Source organism: Macaca thibetana, chromosome 15 (genome assembly GCF_024542745.1).
Source record: "Macaca thibetana thibetana isolate TM-01 chromosome 15, ASM2454274v1, whole genome shotgun sequence".
NCBI classification, from domain to species: domain Eukaryota; kingdom Metazoa; phylum Chordata; class Mammalia; order Primates; family Cercopithecidae; genus Macaca; species Macaca thibetana.
In genome coordinates, this window is record NC_065592.1 from 81,589,999 (window position 1) to 81,605,658 (window position 15,660).

Here is a 15,660-nt window from a genome sequence, read left to right on the forward strand (position 1 = left end):
GACGGAGTCTCGCTCTGTTGCCCAGGCTGGAGTGCAGTGGCCGGATCTCAGCTCACTGCAAGCTCCGCCTCCCGGGTTTACGCCATTCTCCTGCCTCAGCCTCCCGAGTAGCTGGGACTACAGGGGCCCGCCACCTCGCCCGGCTAAGTTTTTGTATTTTTTAGTAGAGACGGGGTTTCACCGTGTCAGCCAGGATGGTCTCAATCTCCTGACCTCGTGATCCGCCCGTCTCAGCCTCCCAAAGTGCTGGCATTACAGGCTTGAGCCACCGCGCCCGGCCTGGAGTGCCTTTTTATTTAGTGAAAATTTTTGTTTACTGAAGTGTTTTTCTTACAGTATTTTGGGGGTGAAGGGAGCTCTGAAATTCAGTTAGGCAACAGAACAACATTTGAATCAAAGATTCTCTCGTTGCAGGGAGTCAAATCGCATTTGTGGCATCGACCTTTTAAATATTTCATTGGAAGAGTTTCACAAACTTGATTCCCCAGCATTGCTTGGATAAAACTGACTTTAGTTGCTGTGAGAGCAAAAATCGTCTTGCATTCTGTTAAAAGGAGCTAAAAGGAAAGCAACAATAACAGCCACACCTTTCCTCCCACCCCATGCAATTGTTTTATTGGGTAGAGGCGAAGAATAGAGGAGCTAGAAAGCCATGAAGTGAATGGGTTTTGAATCTGACGGACCTGGGCTTGGATTTTTTCTTTTTTTGAGACGGAGTCTTGCTCTGTCGCCCAGGCTGGAGCGTAGTGGCACGATCTCAGCTCACTGCAAGCTCTGCCTCCGAGGTTCAAGCGATTCTCCTGCCTCAGCCTCGCGAGTAGCTGGAATTACGGGTGCCCATCACTATGCCCGGATAATTTTTATATTTTTACTAGAGACAGGGTTTCACCATGTTGGCCAGGCTGGTCTTGAATGCCTGGCCTCAAGTGATCTGCCTGCCTTGGCCTCCCAAAGTGCTGGGATTACAGGCATGAGCCACTGCGCCTGGCTGGATTCTTTCTTTTTTTGAGACAGGGTCTCACTGTGTCGCTGAGGCTGGAGTGCAGTGGCACAATCACGGCTCACTGCAGCCCCAACCTCCTGGACTCAAGTGATTCTTCTGCCTCAGCCTCCTGAGTGGCTGGGACTTCAGGTGTATGCCATCATGCTGGCTCATTTACTTTTATTATTTTTATTTTTTTGTAGAGACAGGGTCTTCCTATGTTGCCTAGGCTGGTCTTGAACTCCTGGGCTCATGCAATCCTCCCACCTTGGTCTCCCAAAGTGCTGGGATTACAGGTGTGGCCACCATGCCCAGTGGGTTTGGATTACATCTGCTTAGGGATGACCTTGGGCAAACTGCTTTCTCTGAAGCATAATTTCTTCAGGTATGAAGCAGGGGCAATAATACTGACTATATAGTCACTACATTGAATGACTTAGTGTAGTATATGAAAAGCTCCTGGCACATAATATGCATTTAGTCAATCATTATTTATCAGAGTTTCTGTTTCTGTTTGTTTGTTTCTCAGTGGAGGGCTATAAGGGGGTCTCTATCCCCGAAAAGAGAGTGTGGCTTTCATATATTCTGCAGTGTAAACAGCAGTAAAATAATAAAAGCTGTCATACCTCGGAGCACCTTGGAGTGCCTCTGAGGACCCAGGGTGTCCTGCTAGGAAGAAGTGTTCCTCCATGTTGCAGAGCATGCTCCCTGGCAGATATGTCTAAACTAGACCATATACCATAGGATGCTTCTTGGCTTTCCAGGACTGGATCTGGGTTACAGTCTGCCTCAGCCCCAGGCGGAGCACCACCGTGGCCTCTGCCCACCAGCCTGAGCACACCCAGATGAGCCCTATAAGTCACCTAGGAGTCTGCATGTGGTCAGCCTAGACTACAGCCATCTCCTTCCAACCCAGGACTCCCCCCAAACACCAGTCTAGGGCACCTCAGCTTCTTAATCCATTCAGGCCACAGCTGACTCTGAATTGCACAGCTAATTCTTTTCTTTTTTTTTTTTTTTTTTTTTTTTTGAGACAGGGTCTTGCTCTGTTACCCAGGCTGGAGTGCAGTGGTGTGATCTCGGCTAGGCAGCCTCTGCTTCCCAGGCTCAAGCCATCCTCTTGCTTCAGCCTCCCAAGCAGCTGGGACTACAGGCATGCACCACCACACCCAGCTAATTTTTTTTGTAGAGATCAGGTCTTGCTATGTTGCCCAAGGCTGGTCTTGAACTCCCGGGCTCAAACAATCCTCCCATCTTAGCCTCCCAAATTGCTGGGATTACAGGTGTGAGCCATCTGCCTGACCTTATTTACTGTTTTTAATTAAAATAACATAGGGCCAGGCACTGTGGCTCATGCCTGTAATCACAGCACTTTGGGAGACCAAGGTGGGAGGATAGCTAGAAGCCAGGAGTTTGAGGCCAGCCTGTGCAACATAGCAAGACCTCATCTCTACTCAAAATAATTTCTTTTTCCGAGTAGCTGGGATTACAGGCATGTGCCACCATGCCTGGCTAAGTTTTGTATTTTTAGTAGAGACGGGGTTTCACCATGTTGGCCAGGCTGGTCTTGAATTCCTGACCTCAAGTGATCTGCCTGCCTCCCAAAGTGCTGGGATTACAGGCGTGAGCCACCGTGCCCAGCCTTAAATATACGTTTTTTAAAAATTAGCCAGGCCTGGTGGCGTGGGCCTGTAGTCCCAGCTACTTGGGAGGCTGGGGTGGAAGGATTGCTTGAGTCCAGGAGTTGGGGGTTGCTGTGAGCTGTGATTGTGCCACTGCACTCCAGCCTGGGCAAGAGTGAGAACTTTTCTCAAAAATAAATAAAATAGGCTGGGTGCAGTTGCTCACGCCTGTAATCCTAGCACTTTGGGAGGCCAAGACAGGTGGAGCAGTTGAGGTCAGGAGTTTGAAACCAGCCTGGCCAACATGGTGAAACCCCATCTCTATGAAAAAAAAACAGAAAAATTAGCTGGGCGTGGTGGCACATGCCTATAATCCCAGCTACTTGGGAGGCTGAGGCAGGATAATTGCTTGAACTCAGGAGGGAGAGGTTGCAGTGAGCCAAGATCACACCACTGCACCCCAATCTGGGCAACAGCAAGACTCTGTCTCAAAAAGAAAAGAAAAGAGAAGGGAAGGGAGGGGAGGAGAGGGGAGGGGAGGGGAGAGGAGGGGAGGGGAGAGGAAAGAAAAACTGTAGTAGGATCTCGTTTTTGTGTCTCTTGATAGTCATCCATGTAGTCTTCTCAGTGTATACGTGTCTGGAATGTTCACTAATGTCGAAGATAGGTATTAGGACTTTAGGTTTTAAATTTATTTGTGTTCTTCTGAACTCCTCAAATGCTTTATAATGAGCACCTTGTTCTTGCAAAACTCAGTGGTCTAAAACATTAACAAAAATGAAAATAGTTTTCAGTAACTATGGAACAATGTAAATAGCCTTACACCTAAAGTTACTTGCTTTACTAAATAGAAGAATGTCTGTCTGGCCTGGTGTGGTGGCTCACGTCTGTAATCCCAGCACTCTGGGAGGCCGGGAGGCTGAAGCAGGCAGATCAATTGAGGCCAGGAGTTCAAGACCAGCTTGGCCAATGTGCTGAAACTCCACCTCTACTAAAAATACAATAAGTAGCCGGGCATGGTGGCACATGCCTGTAATCCCAGCTACTCGGGAGGCTAAGGCACGAGAATCACTTGGACCTGGGAGGCAGAGGTTGTGGTGAGCCAAGATTGCACCACTGCACTCCAGCCTGGGCAACAGAGCAAAAGTCTGTCAAAAAAAAAAAAAAAAAAAAAAAAAAAAAAAAAAAAAAGGAAGAAGAGGAAGAAGACTGTCTGCATGAAAATTTGTTCTGTTCTTTGTTCTTTGAGATACTAGAAATGTAGATACTAACATATTGGGTTTAATGGCAAAAACTGCAATTACTTTTGCACCAACCTGAAATAATTGAAAAGTGGCAACTTAGAGCAGCTTTCTGTTCTTTCTACATAATATCAAGATATGGGAACAATCCTGAAGACAGGCAGTCTGAAAATTACTTATGAGTCATCCACAGACTGTTTCTAAAGGAAAAGCAAGAATCTTCAGATGCCCAAAAGACGGAGGAGGCCTGAGAGTTCCTACAGTGGTTTAGAATGTGTTCCTCTGTGCTGAAAGATAGCTTGAAAAGACTTTGCTGTCTTTGTAATCTTCACACATCTATGATTGCTATAAAGTCAGCTTTGTTCCCTATTTCTAGACCCATCATGTACTGGAATGAGGAGCATCTCAATTCAGAGGTCTATTATTTTCGGGGGTGGGTGTCAGAGGGCATATGGCATTAGAAGCAGCTCTGTATACAACTGAAAGCAGTCTTGTAGCTATTTGGGATCTGGGAAGTGTACATGTTAACTACCCCCACCCCAAAAAAGAAAAAAGAAGAGGACTTTAACAAACTTTGAAAGTGATCATGAGGGCTGGATGCGGTGGCTCGTGCCTGTAATCCCAGAGCTTTGGGAGGCCGAAGCAGGTGGATCACCTGAGGTCAGGAGTTCGAGACCAGCCTGGCCAACATGGTGAAACCCCATCTCTACTAAAAATACAAAAATTAGCCAGGTGTGGTGGTAGGCACCTGCAGTCCCAGCTACTCGGGAGGCTGAGGCAGGAGAATCGCTTGAACCGGGGAGGCAGACGTTGCAGTGAGCCAAGACCGCGCCATTGTACGTTGCACTCCAGCCTGAGCAACAAGAGTGAAACTCCGTCTCAAAAAAAAAAAAAAAAAGAAAGTGAGTAATAAATAATAATTAAAAGTGAAAGCATAAGGGGGCAAGCAGAATGTTAGATGCCGCTCTCCCGGAGGTAATCAGAGGGGCCATTGACTGGGGTGGTTATTGTGGGAGGAAGCCTGCAGGTGAACCGGGGTTGTTATTGTTAACTGGTGTTTGGACTGAGGAAGATGGGCGGAGCCAGGAGAGGAGATGAGGCTACCTGGAAGCGGGGGCGAGGCGTGGGGAGGACAGAAGGCCTTTACTGAAAAAAACGTCAGGTCCCTCTGGCGGAGTTTTAGCTGCTGCCTCAGCACTTTAGTCATCCCTGTAGTTGAGCAATTCTCCTGACGTGTCACCATGTGTTTACATATCTTTGTCTTCATCACACTGTGAGCAGCCTCCCTTTTATAAATTGTCATTATCTTCTCTATAGCTACCCCAGGGTATATGGTAGGCATTCAAGAAAGGTTTGTTAAAGGAGAGTTATGATTCCAGTCTACTTTACAGTGTACACGTTAACTAAATTGTTTGGTGAACCTGTAAACTTTTTGTTTTTGTTTTGAGACGGAGTTTCACTCTTGTCACCCAGGCTGGAGTACAGTGGCGTGATCTCAGCTTACTGAAACCTCCACCTCCCGAGTTCAAGTGATCCTCCTGCCTCAGTCTCCCAAGTAGCTGGGACTACAGGCGCCTGCCACCACGCCCAGCTAATTTTATTGTATTTTTAGTAGAGATGGGGTTTCACCATGTTGGTCAGGCTGGTCTCGAACTCCTGACCTCAGTTGATCCACCCGCCTTGGCCTCCCAAAGTGCTGGGATTACAGGCGTGAACCAGTGCGCCCGGCTGAACTGTAAACTTTTCAATGTTAGTTTTCTTTGCTCCCAGTCATTGATACATTATAACCATATTGCAGATATATACGTAGATATACATATATAGGTATATGTGTGTGTTTTTCTCAAGAATCTCCACATTCTTGAGAAAATATGACTAAGAGGCATTTAGTTTATCACATTAATTTGAGGTCTTCTGACTAACTTATTTATTTTATTTTTTGAGACAGTGTCTTGTTCTGTCACCCAGGCTGGAGTGTAGTGGTGCAGTCATAGCTTACTGCAGCCTCAAACTCCTGGGCTCAAGCAATCCTCTCCCCTCAGTCCTCGAGTAGCTGGGACTACAGGCACATGCTACCATGCCCAGCTAATTTTATTTTATTATTATTTTTTGTAGAGACAGGGTCTCATTATGTTGTCCAGGCTAAACTCAAATCCTTAGGCTCAAGCAATCCTCCCATCTAGCCTCCAAAAGTGCTGGAATTACAAGCATGAATCCCTGCACCCAGCTGACCAACCTGTTTCAGAGACCTTATATATTGTAATATACACTGAAAAGTGTTGAAAAAATTGTCCATTGCACAAACAATAACTAACTTTAAAAAGAAAAATATTGGCCGGGCGCGGTGGCTCAAGCCTGTAATCCCAGCACTTTGGGAGGCTGAGACGGGCGGATCACGAGGTCGGGAGATCGAGACCATCCTGGCTAACACGGTGAAACCCCGTCTCTACTAAAAAAATACAAAAAACTAGCCGGGCGACGTGGCGGGCGCCTGTAGTCCCAGCTACTCGGGAGGCTGAGGCAGGAGAATGGCGTAAACCCGGGAGGCGGAGCTTGCAGTGAGCTGAGATCCGGCCACTGCACTCTAGCCTGGGCAGCAGAGTGAGACTCCGTCTCAAAAAAAAAGAAAAATATATGCACAAGCCTGTTTTTTCATGAAATCATTTTTTTGCATACTTTCCAGTTCTTATATTTTTAAAATAATTTTGTCATTGTTATCATCATATTAGATATAATTTGTGTTTTTGTTGATAATTATAGCATTATCATTCTCCTTGTCATACAATTTTTTTTTTTTTTTTTTTGAGACAGTCTCGCTCTGTTGCCTAGGCTGGAGTGCAGTGGCGCCATCTCAGCTCACTCCACCCCCCGGGTTCACGCCACTCTCCAGCCTCAGCCTCCTGAGTAACTGGGACTACAGGCACCCACCACCACGCCCAGCTAATTTTTTTAATTTTTAGTAGAGGTAGTGTTTCACTGTGTTAGCCAGGATGGTCTCGATCTCCTGACCTCGTGATCTGCCCACCTCGCCCTCCCAAAGTGCTGGGATTACAGGCCTGAGCCACCGCGCGCAGCCCCTTATTACAATTTTAAATGATGGTCTGCTATGCCAATTAAGTTGATTCACTGTAATTTAATAGCCCAGCCCACCATCATTGGACATCGGTGATTTCCACCGTTCATTATTAGATATAGGCATACAATGAAGTGCTGCCTCACACCTAGTTACCCACTGTAATCTAACCTCTAGTCGTATCTTTCCATTAAAACAACTCTGACCAAGATAAGCAGTGGTCCTCTACTTAACATCATCAGTTCTTACCTTAATTGACCTCCTCGAAATTCCATGTTGTTGGCCTCCCCCTCTTTCCTAAAGTTTGTTCTTTCCTTGGCTTTTTGGACACTCCTCCAGAGGCGTTTTCTTTCCTTTCTGGCAGCTCCTCTTTGGTCTCTGTTCCGGCGACTCAAGTCTGCCCTCTAAATATTGGCATTCCCAGAGATGAGTCCTGTCCTCAGTCCTCTCTTGGCTTAATCTATATCACGTCTCTGAATGTGGGATTGTCCCCTCCCAAGACTTCAACTTTATGATATATTGATGATACCCAAATCAGTTCCTCCATCCCAAATACTCATCAGTGCCTAGCACATACTAGACACTTGATACATTTGTTAAATTACTTAACATCTTCACTTGGATGACCCATAGCACTTGAAAATCAGTCTATAACTAAACTCATCATCCTTCTTCAAGCTCCTCCCAAGATCTGCTCCCACTCCTGTGTTCTCTGTTTTGATAAAAGCCACCGTCATCTCCTTTAAGTAAGCCAGAAACCTGAGAGTCAGCATAGGCTCACTTCCCTCTCGCGTCTCCCCATATCTAGTCAGGCAGTCATCCAGCCTCCCGATATACTTCCTTAGTTTCTCTAGAATCTGGCTCCCTTTTGTCGAACACTGCCTCACTTCATAGCCACGTCATCTCTTACCTGCATTCACACAAAAATGCGTTCTTTGCCTGTCTTGTCATTCTTACTAACACTCTCCTCCTCGCCAACCCCCACCAACTGTCACATCCATCTTTATACTTGCCTGGGCAACTTCACCTCCTGGCACCTCAGGAGTAAGCCTGCTGTCTCTTCATTCCTTACTTCTCTCTGTGTTATTTATTACCCTTACCTGGAAGGCTTTTTTCCTACTTTGTGTCTCAAAAACTCATTCTGGCCTCTCCTTTAGAATGCATAGGCAACCCCATCTCTGGAAAGCCTTCCCTAACTCCTTCCCCCCAGACCACTCTGAACCTGCCAGGAATCTCAGTACTTACACAGTTTAGCATTACTTGTTGATTGTCTACTGCAATAGACAGAATTCCCTGAGGCAGGATCCTGAGTATTTTATCAAGGAGTTAACAGAGATGTTCAGTAAGTACCGGTTGAGTAGAAGATTTTTTTTTTTTTTTTTTTTTTTGACGGAGTATCACTCTGTCACCAGGTTGGAGTGCAATGGTGCAATCTCGTCTCACTGTAACCTCTGCCTCCTGGGTTCAAGCGATTCTCCTGCCTCAGACTCCCGAATAGCTGGGACTACAGGTGCATGCCACCACGCCCAGCTAATTTTTTGTATTTTTAGTAGAGATGGGGTCTCATCATCTTGGCCAGCATGGTCTTGATCTCTTGACCTCGTGATCCGCCCACCTCGGCCTCCCAAACTGCTGTGATTATAGGCATGAGCCACCGCGCCCCGCCAAGTAGAAGTTCTTTGGATAAACACATTCTAGGAGTGGGGTTAAAATGTGCAGAATGTGTGAAGAATATGACTAATACATTTCTTCTCCAAAGAGTTCTATTGATTTACACTGCCACCAACAAAAAAGCCAGTATATCAACTGAACCATGTTTCTAACAACCATTTACTGAATGTTTATCATCTGTCAGGTGTTGTGCCAGAAGAATGGAGTTCCTGTCTATAAATATTTCATCATTTCGAGTAGTGCAGTCCAACAGAACTTTCTGCAGTAATGGAAATATTCTATATCAGCACTGTCCAATAGGGTAGCTATTAGCCACATGTGGCTTCTGAGCCCTTGAAATGAGACAAGTGTGACTGAGGAACTGAATTTGTCGTTTCCTCTAATTTTAGTTAATTTACATGTAAATGTAAACACTGGTGGCAAGTGGTCATCTTATTGAACAGTACAGCTCTGGAGAGAAAAAAGGAAATCAGTCAGTAGACATAACTGCCACATTCTGGATTATTTTTTAAATGCTAGTGGCTCTAAGCCCACGTCACTAAGGTGTGGCCATCTCTCAAGAGCTATCATTTTTATTAGCACCACCTAATTTGGGAAATATTTTATTTTTTTCCTTTTTTTTTTTTTGATTAAAACAATTTTTAAAAAAATAGAGATGGGGTCTCGCTATGTTGCCCAGACTGGTCTCAAACTCGTGGGCTCAAGTGATTCTCCCGCCTTGCTGTCCCAAAGTGCTGGGATTACAGGCATGAGTCACCGTGCCTGGCCAGATTTGGGAAACATTTTATAAATAGGTGCTTAGATCAGGAGAGCAACGTCTTACATCAGGAATACGACCAAAATGTATAAGTCTGAAGACTTGAGGCAAAGTGGGAAACGTTAGTCACAGTGCTTTTTATCCAGAGGTGTGGACTTAGTTACTCCAAAGGAGGCCAGAAGCATAACACTTATGGAGAGGCATCTACTGGACTTGTTTTTCCACGAAACTGCTAGACTTGTTTTGATCAGGCAGGAAGTGAAGCAACTTTTCAGGGAGAAAGCCCAGCATCTGCATCTCCTCTGGGGCAGATCACACCTTTTACCTTCTACTTGTGAGCCTAGGTCGAGTTTTATTTTACAATTAAGGGAAGAGCACGGCAGGCAAAACTATTCTCTTACAAGATGGCTTTTTAAGATTTCAAACCCAAGGTTATATTTTTAATCGGTACCTGTTTGGATTCTCCAAATTACCTAACTGCACAATTCTTTGCACATAGAGGACTTTGAAACGAATAAGCACACTGAGTTGCATTACATGAATCCTGTCAGATAAGCACTTGTGACCTACTGGCAACCTTTTATAAGCTGATGATGGGAGAGGAGTTTCAATCTCTGTAATTGAATAACAATTCAATTATTGGAATTGTTGGAAATGTGCCAAAGAGATAACCTGGAGTATATTGTCCTGAAAAGTCCTGTTTTAATATTTAATACGAACATCTTATACCCTTGGAATTCGGGTAGGCAGTTGTTGGGCTAAGAAATCTGGGGTACAAGGCCGTGTATGTGTTGGTTGGCCGGGCAGGCCTCTAGACAGGACTCAAAACTTTGAGGTTTTTCCCAGTTCGACTCTTCGTAAGAGAACAGAAGCACCGCCTGTGTGAGGCCCTGCGAACCTCGCCCAAAAGTCTTCCTACAGGATGCCCCCGCGACCTCATCGGGGAACCCTACGGACACTCGGGCCAGCAGCGCCCAGAGCTCACTCGAGGTCTCCAAACCAGGGCGCGCGCGCTCGGAGCTGGACCTGCTTGCTCCAGTGCACGCCGCGGAACGAACCATCGGGCTGGCGGGGGTGGAGGGGTACAGGCGCGAGCGGCGCGGGCCGCTCGGGCCTTGGGCTTCTCCTGCCGCCGCCGCCGCCTCCCGCCCCCGGCCAGGATTCGCGCATGACGCGGTTTGCCGCGGGGGCCTCGGAGGCGCGGCGCCGGCGAGCCCTTCCCCGGCAGGCGTGTGGGTGGTAGCGGCCGATTTGAGAGTTTCCCGGGCCGGGCGGCCCGCGCGGAGGCGCAACGCTGGGGCGGGGGGCGGGCCGACGCCGCAGCCGCCGGCGCCGCGGGAGGAGGGACAAAGGGGTGGGTCCCCGCGGGTCGGCACCCCGGCGGCTGGGGCTGCGGGTCAGAGTACTGTCCCGTGGTGCCCAGGAGGAGTAGGAGCAGGAGCAGAAGCGGGACCCGGAGCTGCGCGCCTACGCGGGACCTGCGTCCGAGATGCCGGTGCGAGGAGACCGCGGGTTTCCTCCCCGGCGGGAGCTGTCAGGTTGGCTCCGCGTAAGTGCCTCCTTGCGCCGCGCGGTTGGGAGGAGGGTAGCGAGCGTGAGCGTGGGAGCGCGGGGGCTCTGCTCGCGTGCTGCTCTGAAGTTGTTCCCCGATGCGCCGTAGGAAGCTGGGATTCTCCCACCCGGGCGTGGGACGCAGGGGAGGGGTAGGTTTCACCGTCCGGGTTGATGGCTCGTGGCCTCCGGGGCTCCTAGAACCTTTACTCTGAAGTCACTTGGGCTGGAGATTAAGGCGCGAGTAGGGACACGGTCTTGAACCCAGTGTCCTGGATTTCTGCTGGCTTGGAGGCGTCTCGTTGTGTCTGTTGTGTCGCTTGCATGTCTTTGTGTTTCTTTCTCTATTTCAAACCACACTCTGTATTGATGCAGTTACAGACTTGTGTACATGAGAGAAACTGAAAACTCCTCACAGAGCAGAATCCCTTTTCCTTTTCAATCAGTTGCCTCTGTAGTATAAGTAAAAAAAAATTTTTTTTTTCCAGTGGAGAATGGGGATGGAGGTTTGGAAGGACCCACAAAAGAGGAGTGTGATGAATGCTTTGTGTTCTGACACTATCCTACCTGTCACCAGTTCCTTTTATTTTGTGTCTTCATTTGTCAAGTTTCCGCTTTTACACGGTAGTTTAAGTTATAAATACAGGGTTTTAACATTCTTGAAATGTGGACAAACTTGGGAGTGAGTGCTCCCGCGCTTAATAGTGGAATACAGCCTCCCACCTCTATTTCAGCTTCAGTTCTTAGGCTAGGCTGCTTTTCTGGCAGCTGTCTGGCCTGAGTAATGATGGTTGTGGTTTCCCTTAAGTTCCCAGCGGAGAGTCATCCCATGATAGAAACTGCCTTGCGCTGCTCACTCCCGCTCTCAGTCCGGGGAACCCCAGCGGGGAGGAGGGAGGCCGTTTTCTTCAGCTTCCCAGGTGGTCTGTGCTGGGTGTGCTGACGGTCCTCTTGGGAAAACAGGTCCACCTTTGTCAGCATGATTCAGAGAGAGAGGTAATTTTCTAAGAGAGCACACCTGGGCAGATCACGCGAAGTGAGAAATTCGTAGCGGTAAATATATTTGTAGCAAAGTACTAGCGCATATCCTGCTTGAGAGAATGAAATTTGATTATTCAGTAAGTTTTCATGAACCACTCCACTTCAATGTAGGGATTACGGAGATGGGCAGGAGCGTGCCTCTGTCACCCAGTCCTGTTGGGAAAGCCTGCAAGTCATTAAGAATCTGATGAGTGCCATTTAGTAATATGGACAGGGTGCTGGAGCTTCCTCACTGTGGCGAGACGGCAGAAGCAGAGGTGCTTTACTAAAGCACCGGTGGCTTTTGAGGTGTTTCTTGTGGCTTTTCAGAGCTACTTCTGCAGATTGATGAAGGGGAACTTCTCCCCCATGAAATGCTGCTGTAACTTTTTCAGTACTATCCAGCCCCTACTCCTGCCAGTCACTGTGGGAGATACAAAGATGAACAAGATTCAATTTCTGCATTTCGGAAGCTAGTGGACCTGAAACTGTTAGACTTTACTCTGCAATCTGTGTTGGGATTCCTGAGACTGAGAGGGAGGATGTGTGATGCCGATGCACACTCTGTAATACAGAAATTCAGCAAAGGGTGGGATTGGTCCTGGATGCACTCCTTTCAGGGATTCTTGCTGGCAATAAAAGATTCGAACAGATACCTCACCGTGCAAGCCGCTGTAGAAAATGGGGCTAGTAATGCGCCCACCTCACGGGGCTGAGTGAGGTCTGAGTGAAATGACGTAGGGTACAAGGCATGTGGTGGATGCTAAGTAAATGGTAGCTATAACATGAACCAAAACGGGTGCTGAAAACTCTTTAAGTGCTGGGTCCTGGGTTGAAAAGGGAAGTGAGATCTGGAGATACAAGTAGGAGGTGCCAGGTAGGTGTCCAGGAAAAAACTGAAAGAGTTGTTGTTCACACTCTGTTGAAAGGCCTTAACGAAGCTTTGGGTAGGAGAAAGTCATAGAAATCCCTAATGTATTAAATGACTTGTCTTTCCCTACAAAAGAAGTGAACCAGTTTCCCAGTAAACATTCCACCCCATAACTATTTTTGAGGCATTCATAGGCTTAAGACCAATGAATTTTTACATCACCCCCTGGGGAACTGCATTTGCAATGACTTTTGCCTACATTTAACTTTTGATCTAGTTCTTTGTACATCGACAAAAGTTCACAGCCAACCATTTCTCTTCAGGACAAGCGTGAGAACTTTCTGCATACTACTGAAGGCAAGGGAGATTTTGAGGTTAGCAAGGTTTTCTCTCCTTAAGAAGGTTATCTTTTTACGAGACACAAGTTCTTGAAACTAGGTGGGGCCACTTTAGTCCTGTGTACAATAATATGTGTAGTAATATAAACAGTAATTTAAAAAGTCATGCAGATTTGGTTGGGGAGTGGCTGAAGTGTGGGTGTGGTGTGGGGTCAGGTTGAAGCGGTAGAAGGGTTTGCAATCACTGCTGAAACTTTCAACATATTCTACCAACAATATGAGCCACCAGGGAATTCCTTTCCTAATCTCTAGAACGAATCTCATTAAGCAGTTGTGGCTACAGATGAATTTATCTAGGTTGAGAGCTGATTCCCAATAACATGCCTCATTGATTTGACTCTAAGCAGTAATCAGGGGCCTAATAGTTGTTGGACCAGCCAGCTTTGATTTTCCAGAGGTGATTTGGTATATGGTAGTGTCTGAGGGTGAGATTGCCCCAGATGGGAGTGGAGGGAAGCAGAACAGTTTTATCTGGTGTTTAACTGAGTTTGTGTCTTGATCCTAAATCCAAGGGTCAGGGTCAGAACCATAGACTCAGAGGTTAGATTTAACACCCATTTAGTGCGTTAAACACATCAATGGTTATGGGAACTTTGTTAAGGTTTAAAAAACTATTTAGGGCCTATTTCACCCTCATAGGAATTTTTGCAATCAGCCTTTTTAGTAGATGCCCATATAGAAAGTGAATTTGGGACCGTCTAAGGTGGTATTACGATTAAACTTTTTGAAAAGGCTATGTGATAGCAATGGGAAAAAAAATTCAGGCTTGGAAATCCAATATGCAGTATTGCAATAGCTAGTTTTAATTTAATTTTTTGTTTGTTTGTTTGTTTTTGGAGATGGAGTCTTGCTCTGTTGCCCAGGCTGGAGTGTGGTGGCGCGATCTTGGCTCACTGCAACCTCTGCCGCCCGGGTTCAAGCGGTTCTCCTACTTCAGCATTCCAAGTAGCTGGGATTACAGAAGTGAGCCACCGTGCCTGGCCACTAGTTTTAATTGTGGTTGGTACCTAGGAAAGCAGTTGGTTGAGCTAGTATGCTGCATACACTGTAGTGTGAGAGACAGAGTTCTAAGTTGGAGAGTGTCTGCTCCCACTTTTTCCATTTGATTAGGAAAAGCACTTCTTAGAACTGGGTGACTGACAGCTAGAGCCCCGGAAGACCTGCACAGGCTGGGGCAATGGCTACCCATAACAGTGACAGTTCCATTCTGTTTTCTAAAGGAATTCGTGTCTCTATCATCCAGCTGGCCATTAAACAACCAAAGCTTCGTCATCCTAGATAACCTGTGAGCTCTCAGAGGAGACAGAGTAAGGACTCTCATACCCCCCAAATACCTAATCATTTAATAAAGTATTTTCTCTACCTTTTATGCTATGCCCACAACAGTGCTTTCCAAAGTCTGGTATACAGACAGACTTACAGGTGGTACAGGGAGATACATATTCTATTTTTCAGTTATGATGCTTGAATATTATATGTTAGGAATAAAAAGCAGAAAACCAGCTACCACATCCATTTATTTCATGGCTAGATTGCTTAGAATGAGGCAAAAATAAATATTAAGTAAAGCAGTGAGTTTGCGTTAAGAAAAATTATCAGTTGGGAATGAGTAATTTGAGGCTAAGGCAAAAATGGTGAAGATAGCCCTTGACATCTAAGGTGTGCACAGTACTGCTTAACATTTGAGTGTGGCGCTTACTAATAGAGAGCCTAGTATACCTCAACCATGCCTTCAAGAAAGTCAAACACAGAATGGCCCAGAATAGCCAGGAAAGTTGAATTTGATGGACTTTCTGTCTTAAGCGCGTGCATCCTGCTCTTATCCACCAGATGTCTTAGGTGCGGTTGCAGACAGTGGATTTGTAGAGCTGTTTGTTTTAATGTCTGGCCCAATTCTCATTCCTTTCTCTGCTTCCATAAGCCATTCTGCAGTTTTTAAAGGTCTGTTGGTACGACATTTTTGATATGATAGAGTGATAGTGGAGGAAGTATTTTGGCACTGATGAAGGACATCACTCTATTATCAAGTGACTCTTGCTCATGATTCATTGCCGAAGAATGTGGACAGCCAAACAGCTTCACCTATAAATGCATTTAATTTCTCAAAGTCAGAAGAATGTCAACTGGATAAGTTGTTCTTCTCTTTTTTTCTTCTTTTTTTTTTTTTTAAAATGAAGTTTGTATTGGTCTGTAAAATAGGCTTTAACAAGGATTTTTGTAGGAACTGGAAGCCTTGAGGTAGAAAACAAGTAGCCCTGCTTTGACCTAGAGAGATGCATGCTCATAGTAGGCGAATAAATCAAGGAGAAGAGAAAATACTGTTTCAGTAGACTTTCTAGTGATGTGTGTGTTCACACCATTTATGAGAAATCCGTAGTTTTCAATTAGTAACTTGTACTTTAGTCATTTAAAATCAGCACAGATATTTGTTTAGTGCCTCTGCCAGATGGTTAAAGTTAAATCAGGTTTTTTTA

General features: G+C 46.1%; 1 protein-coding gene across 5 annotated transcripts in view; it reads left to right on the forward strand.

Moving 5' to 3' along the window:
• TJP2 (tight junction protein 2) overlaps positions 1 to 15,660 on the forward strand; it is a 140,821-nt gene that overhangs the window by 45,528 nt on the left and 79,633 nt on the right. Inside the window, exon 1 of one of the 5 annotated variants that reach the window (XM_050761231.1) lies at positions 10,517 to 10,895. The exons of 2 other annotated variants lie outside the window; for them this stretch is intronic. In XM_050761231.1, the coding sequence (XP_050617188.1) occupies positions 10,836 to 10,895 (60 nt within the window). In that variant the 5' untranslated portion in view covers positions 10,517 to 10,835. Of the gene's footprint in view, positions 1 to 10,516; positions 10,896 to 15,660 lie in introns of those variants that run through there. 2 more of the 5 variants (XM_050761225.1, XM_050761228.1) reach the window with 2 other exon arrangements.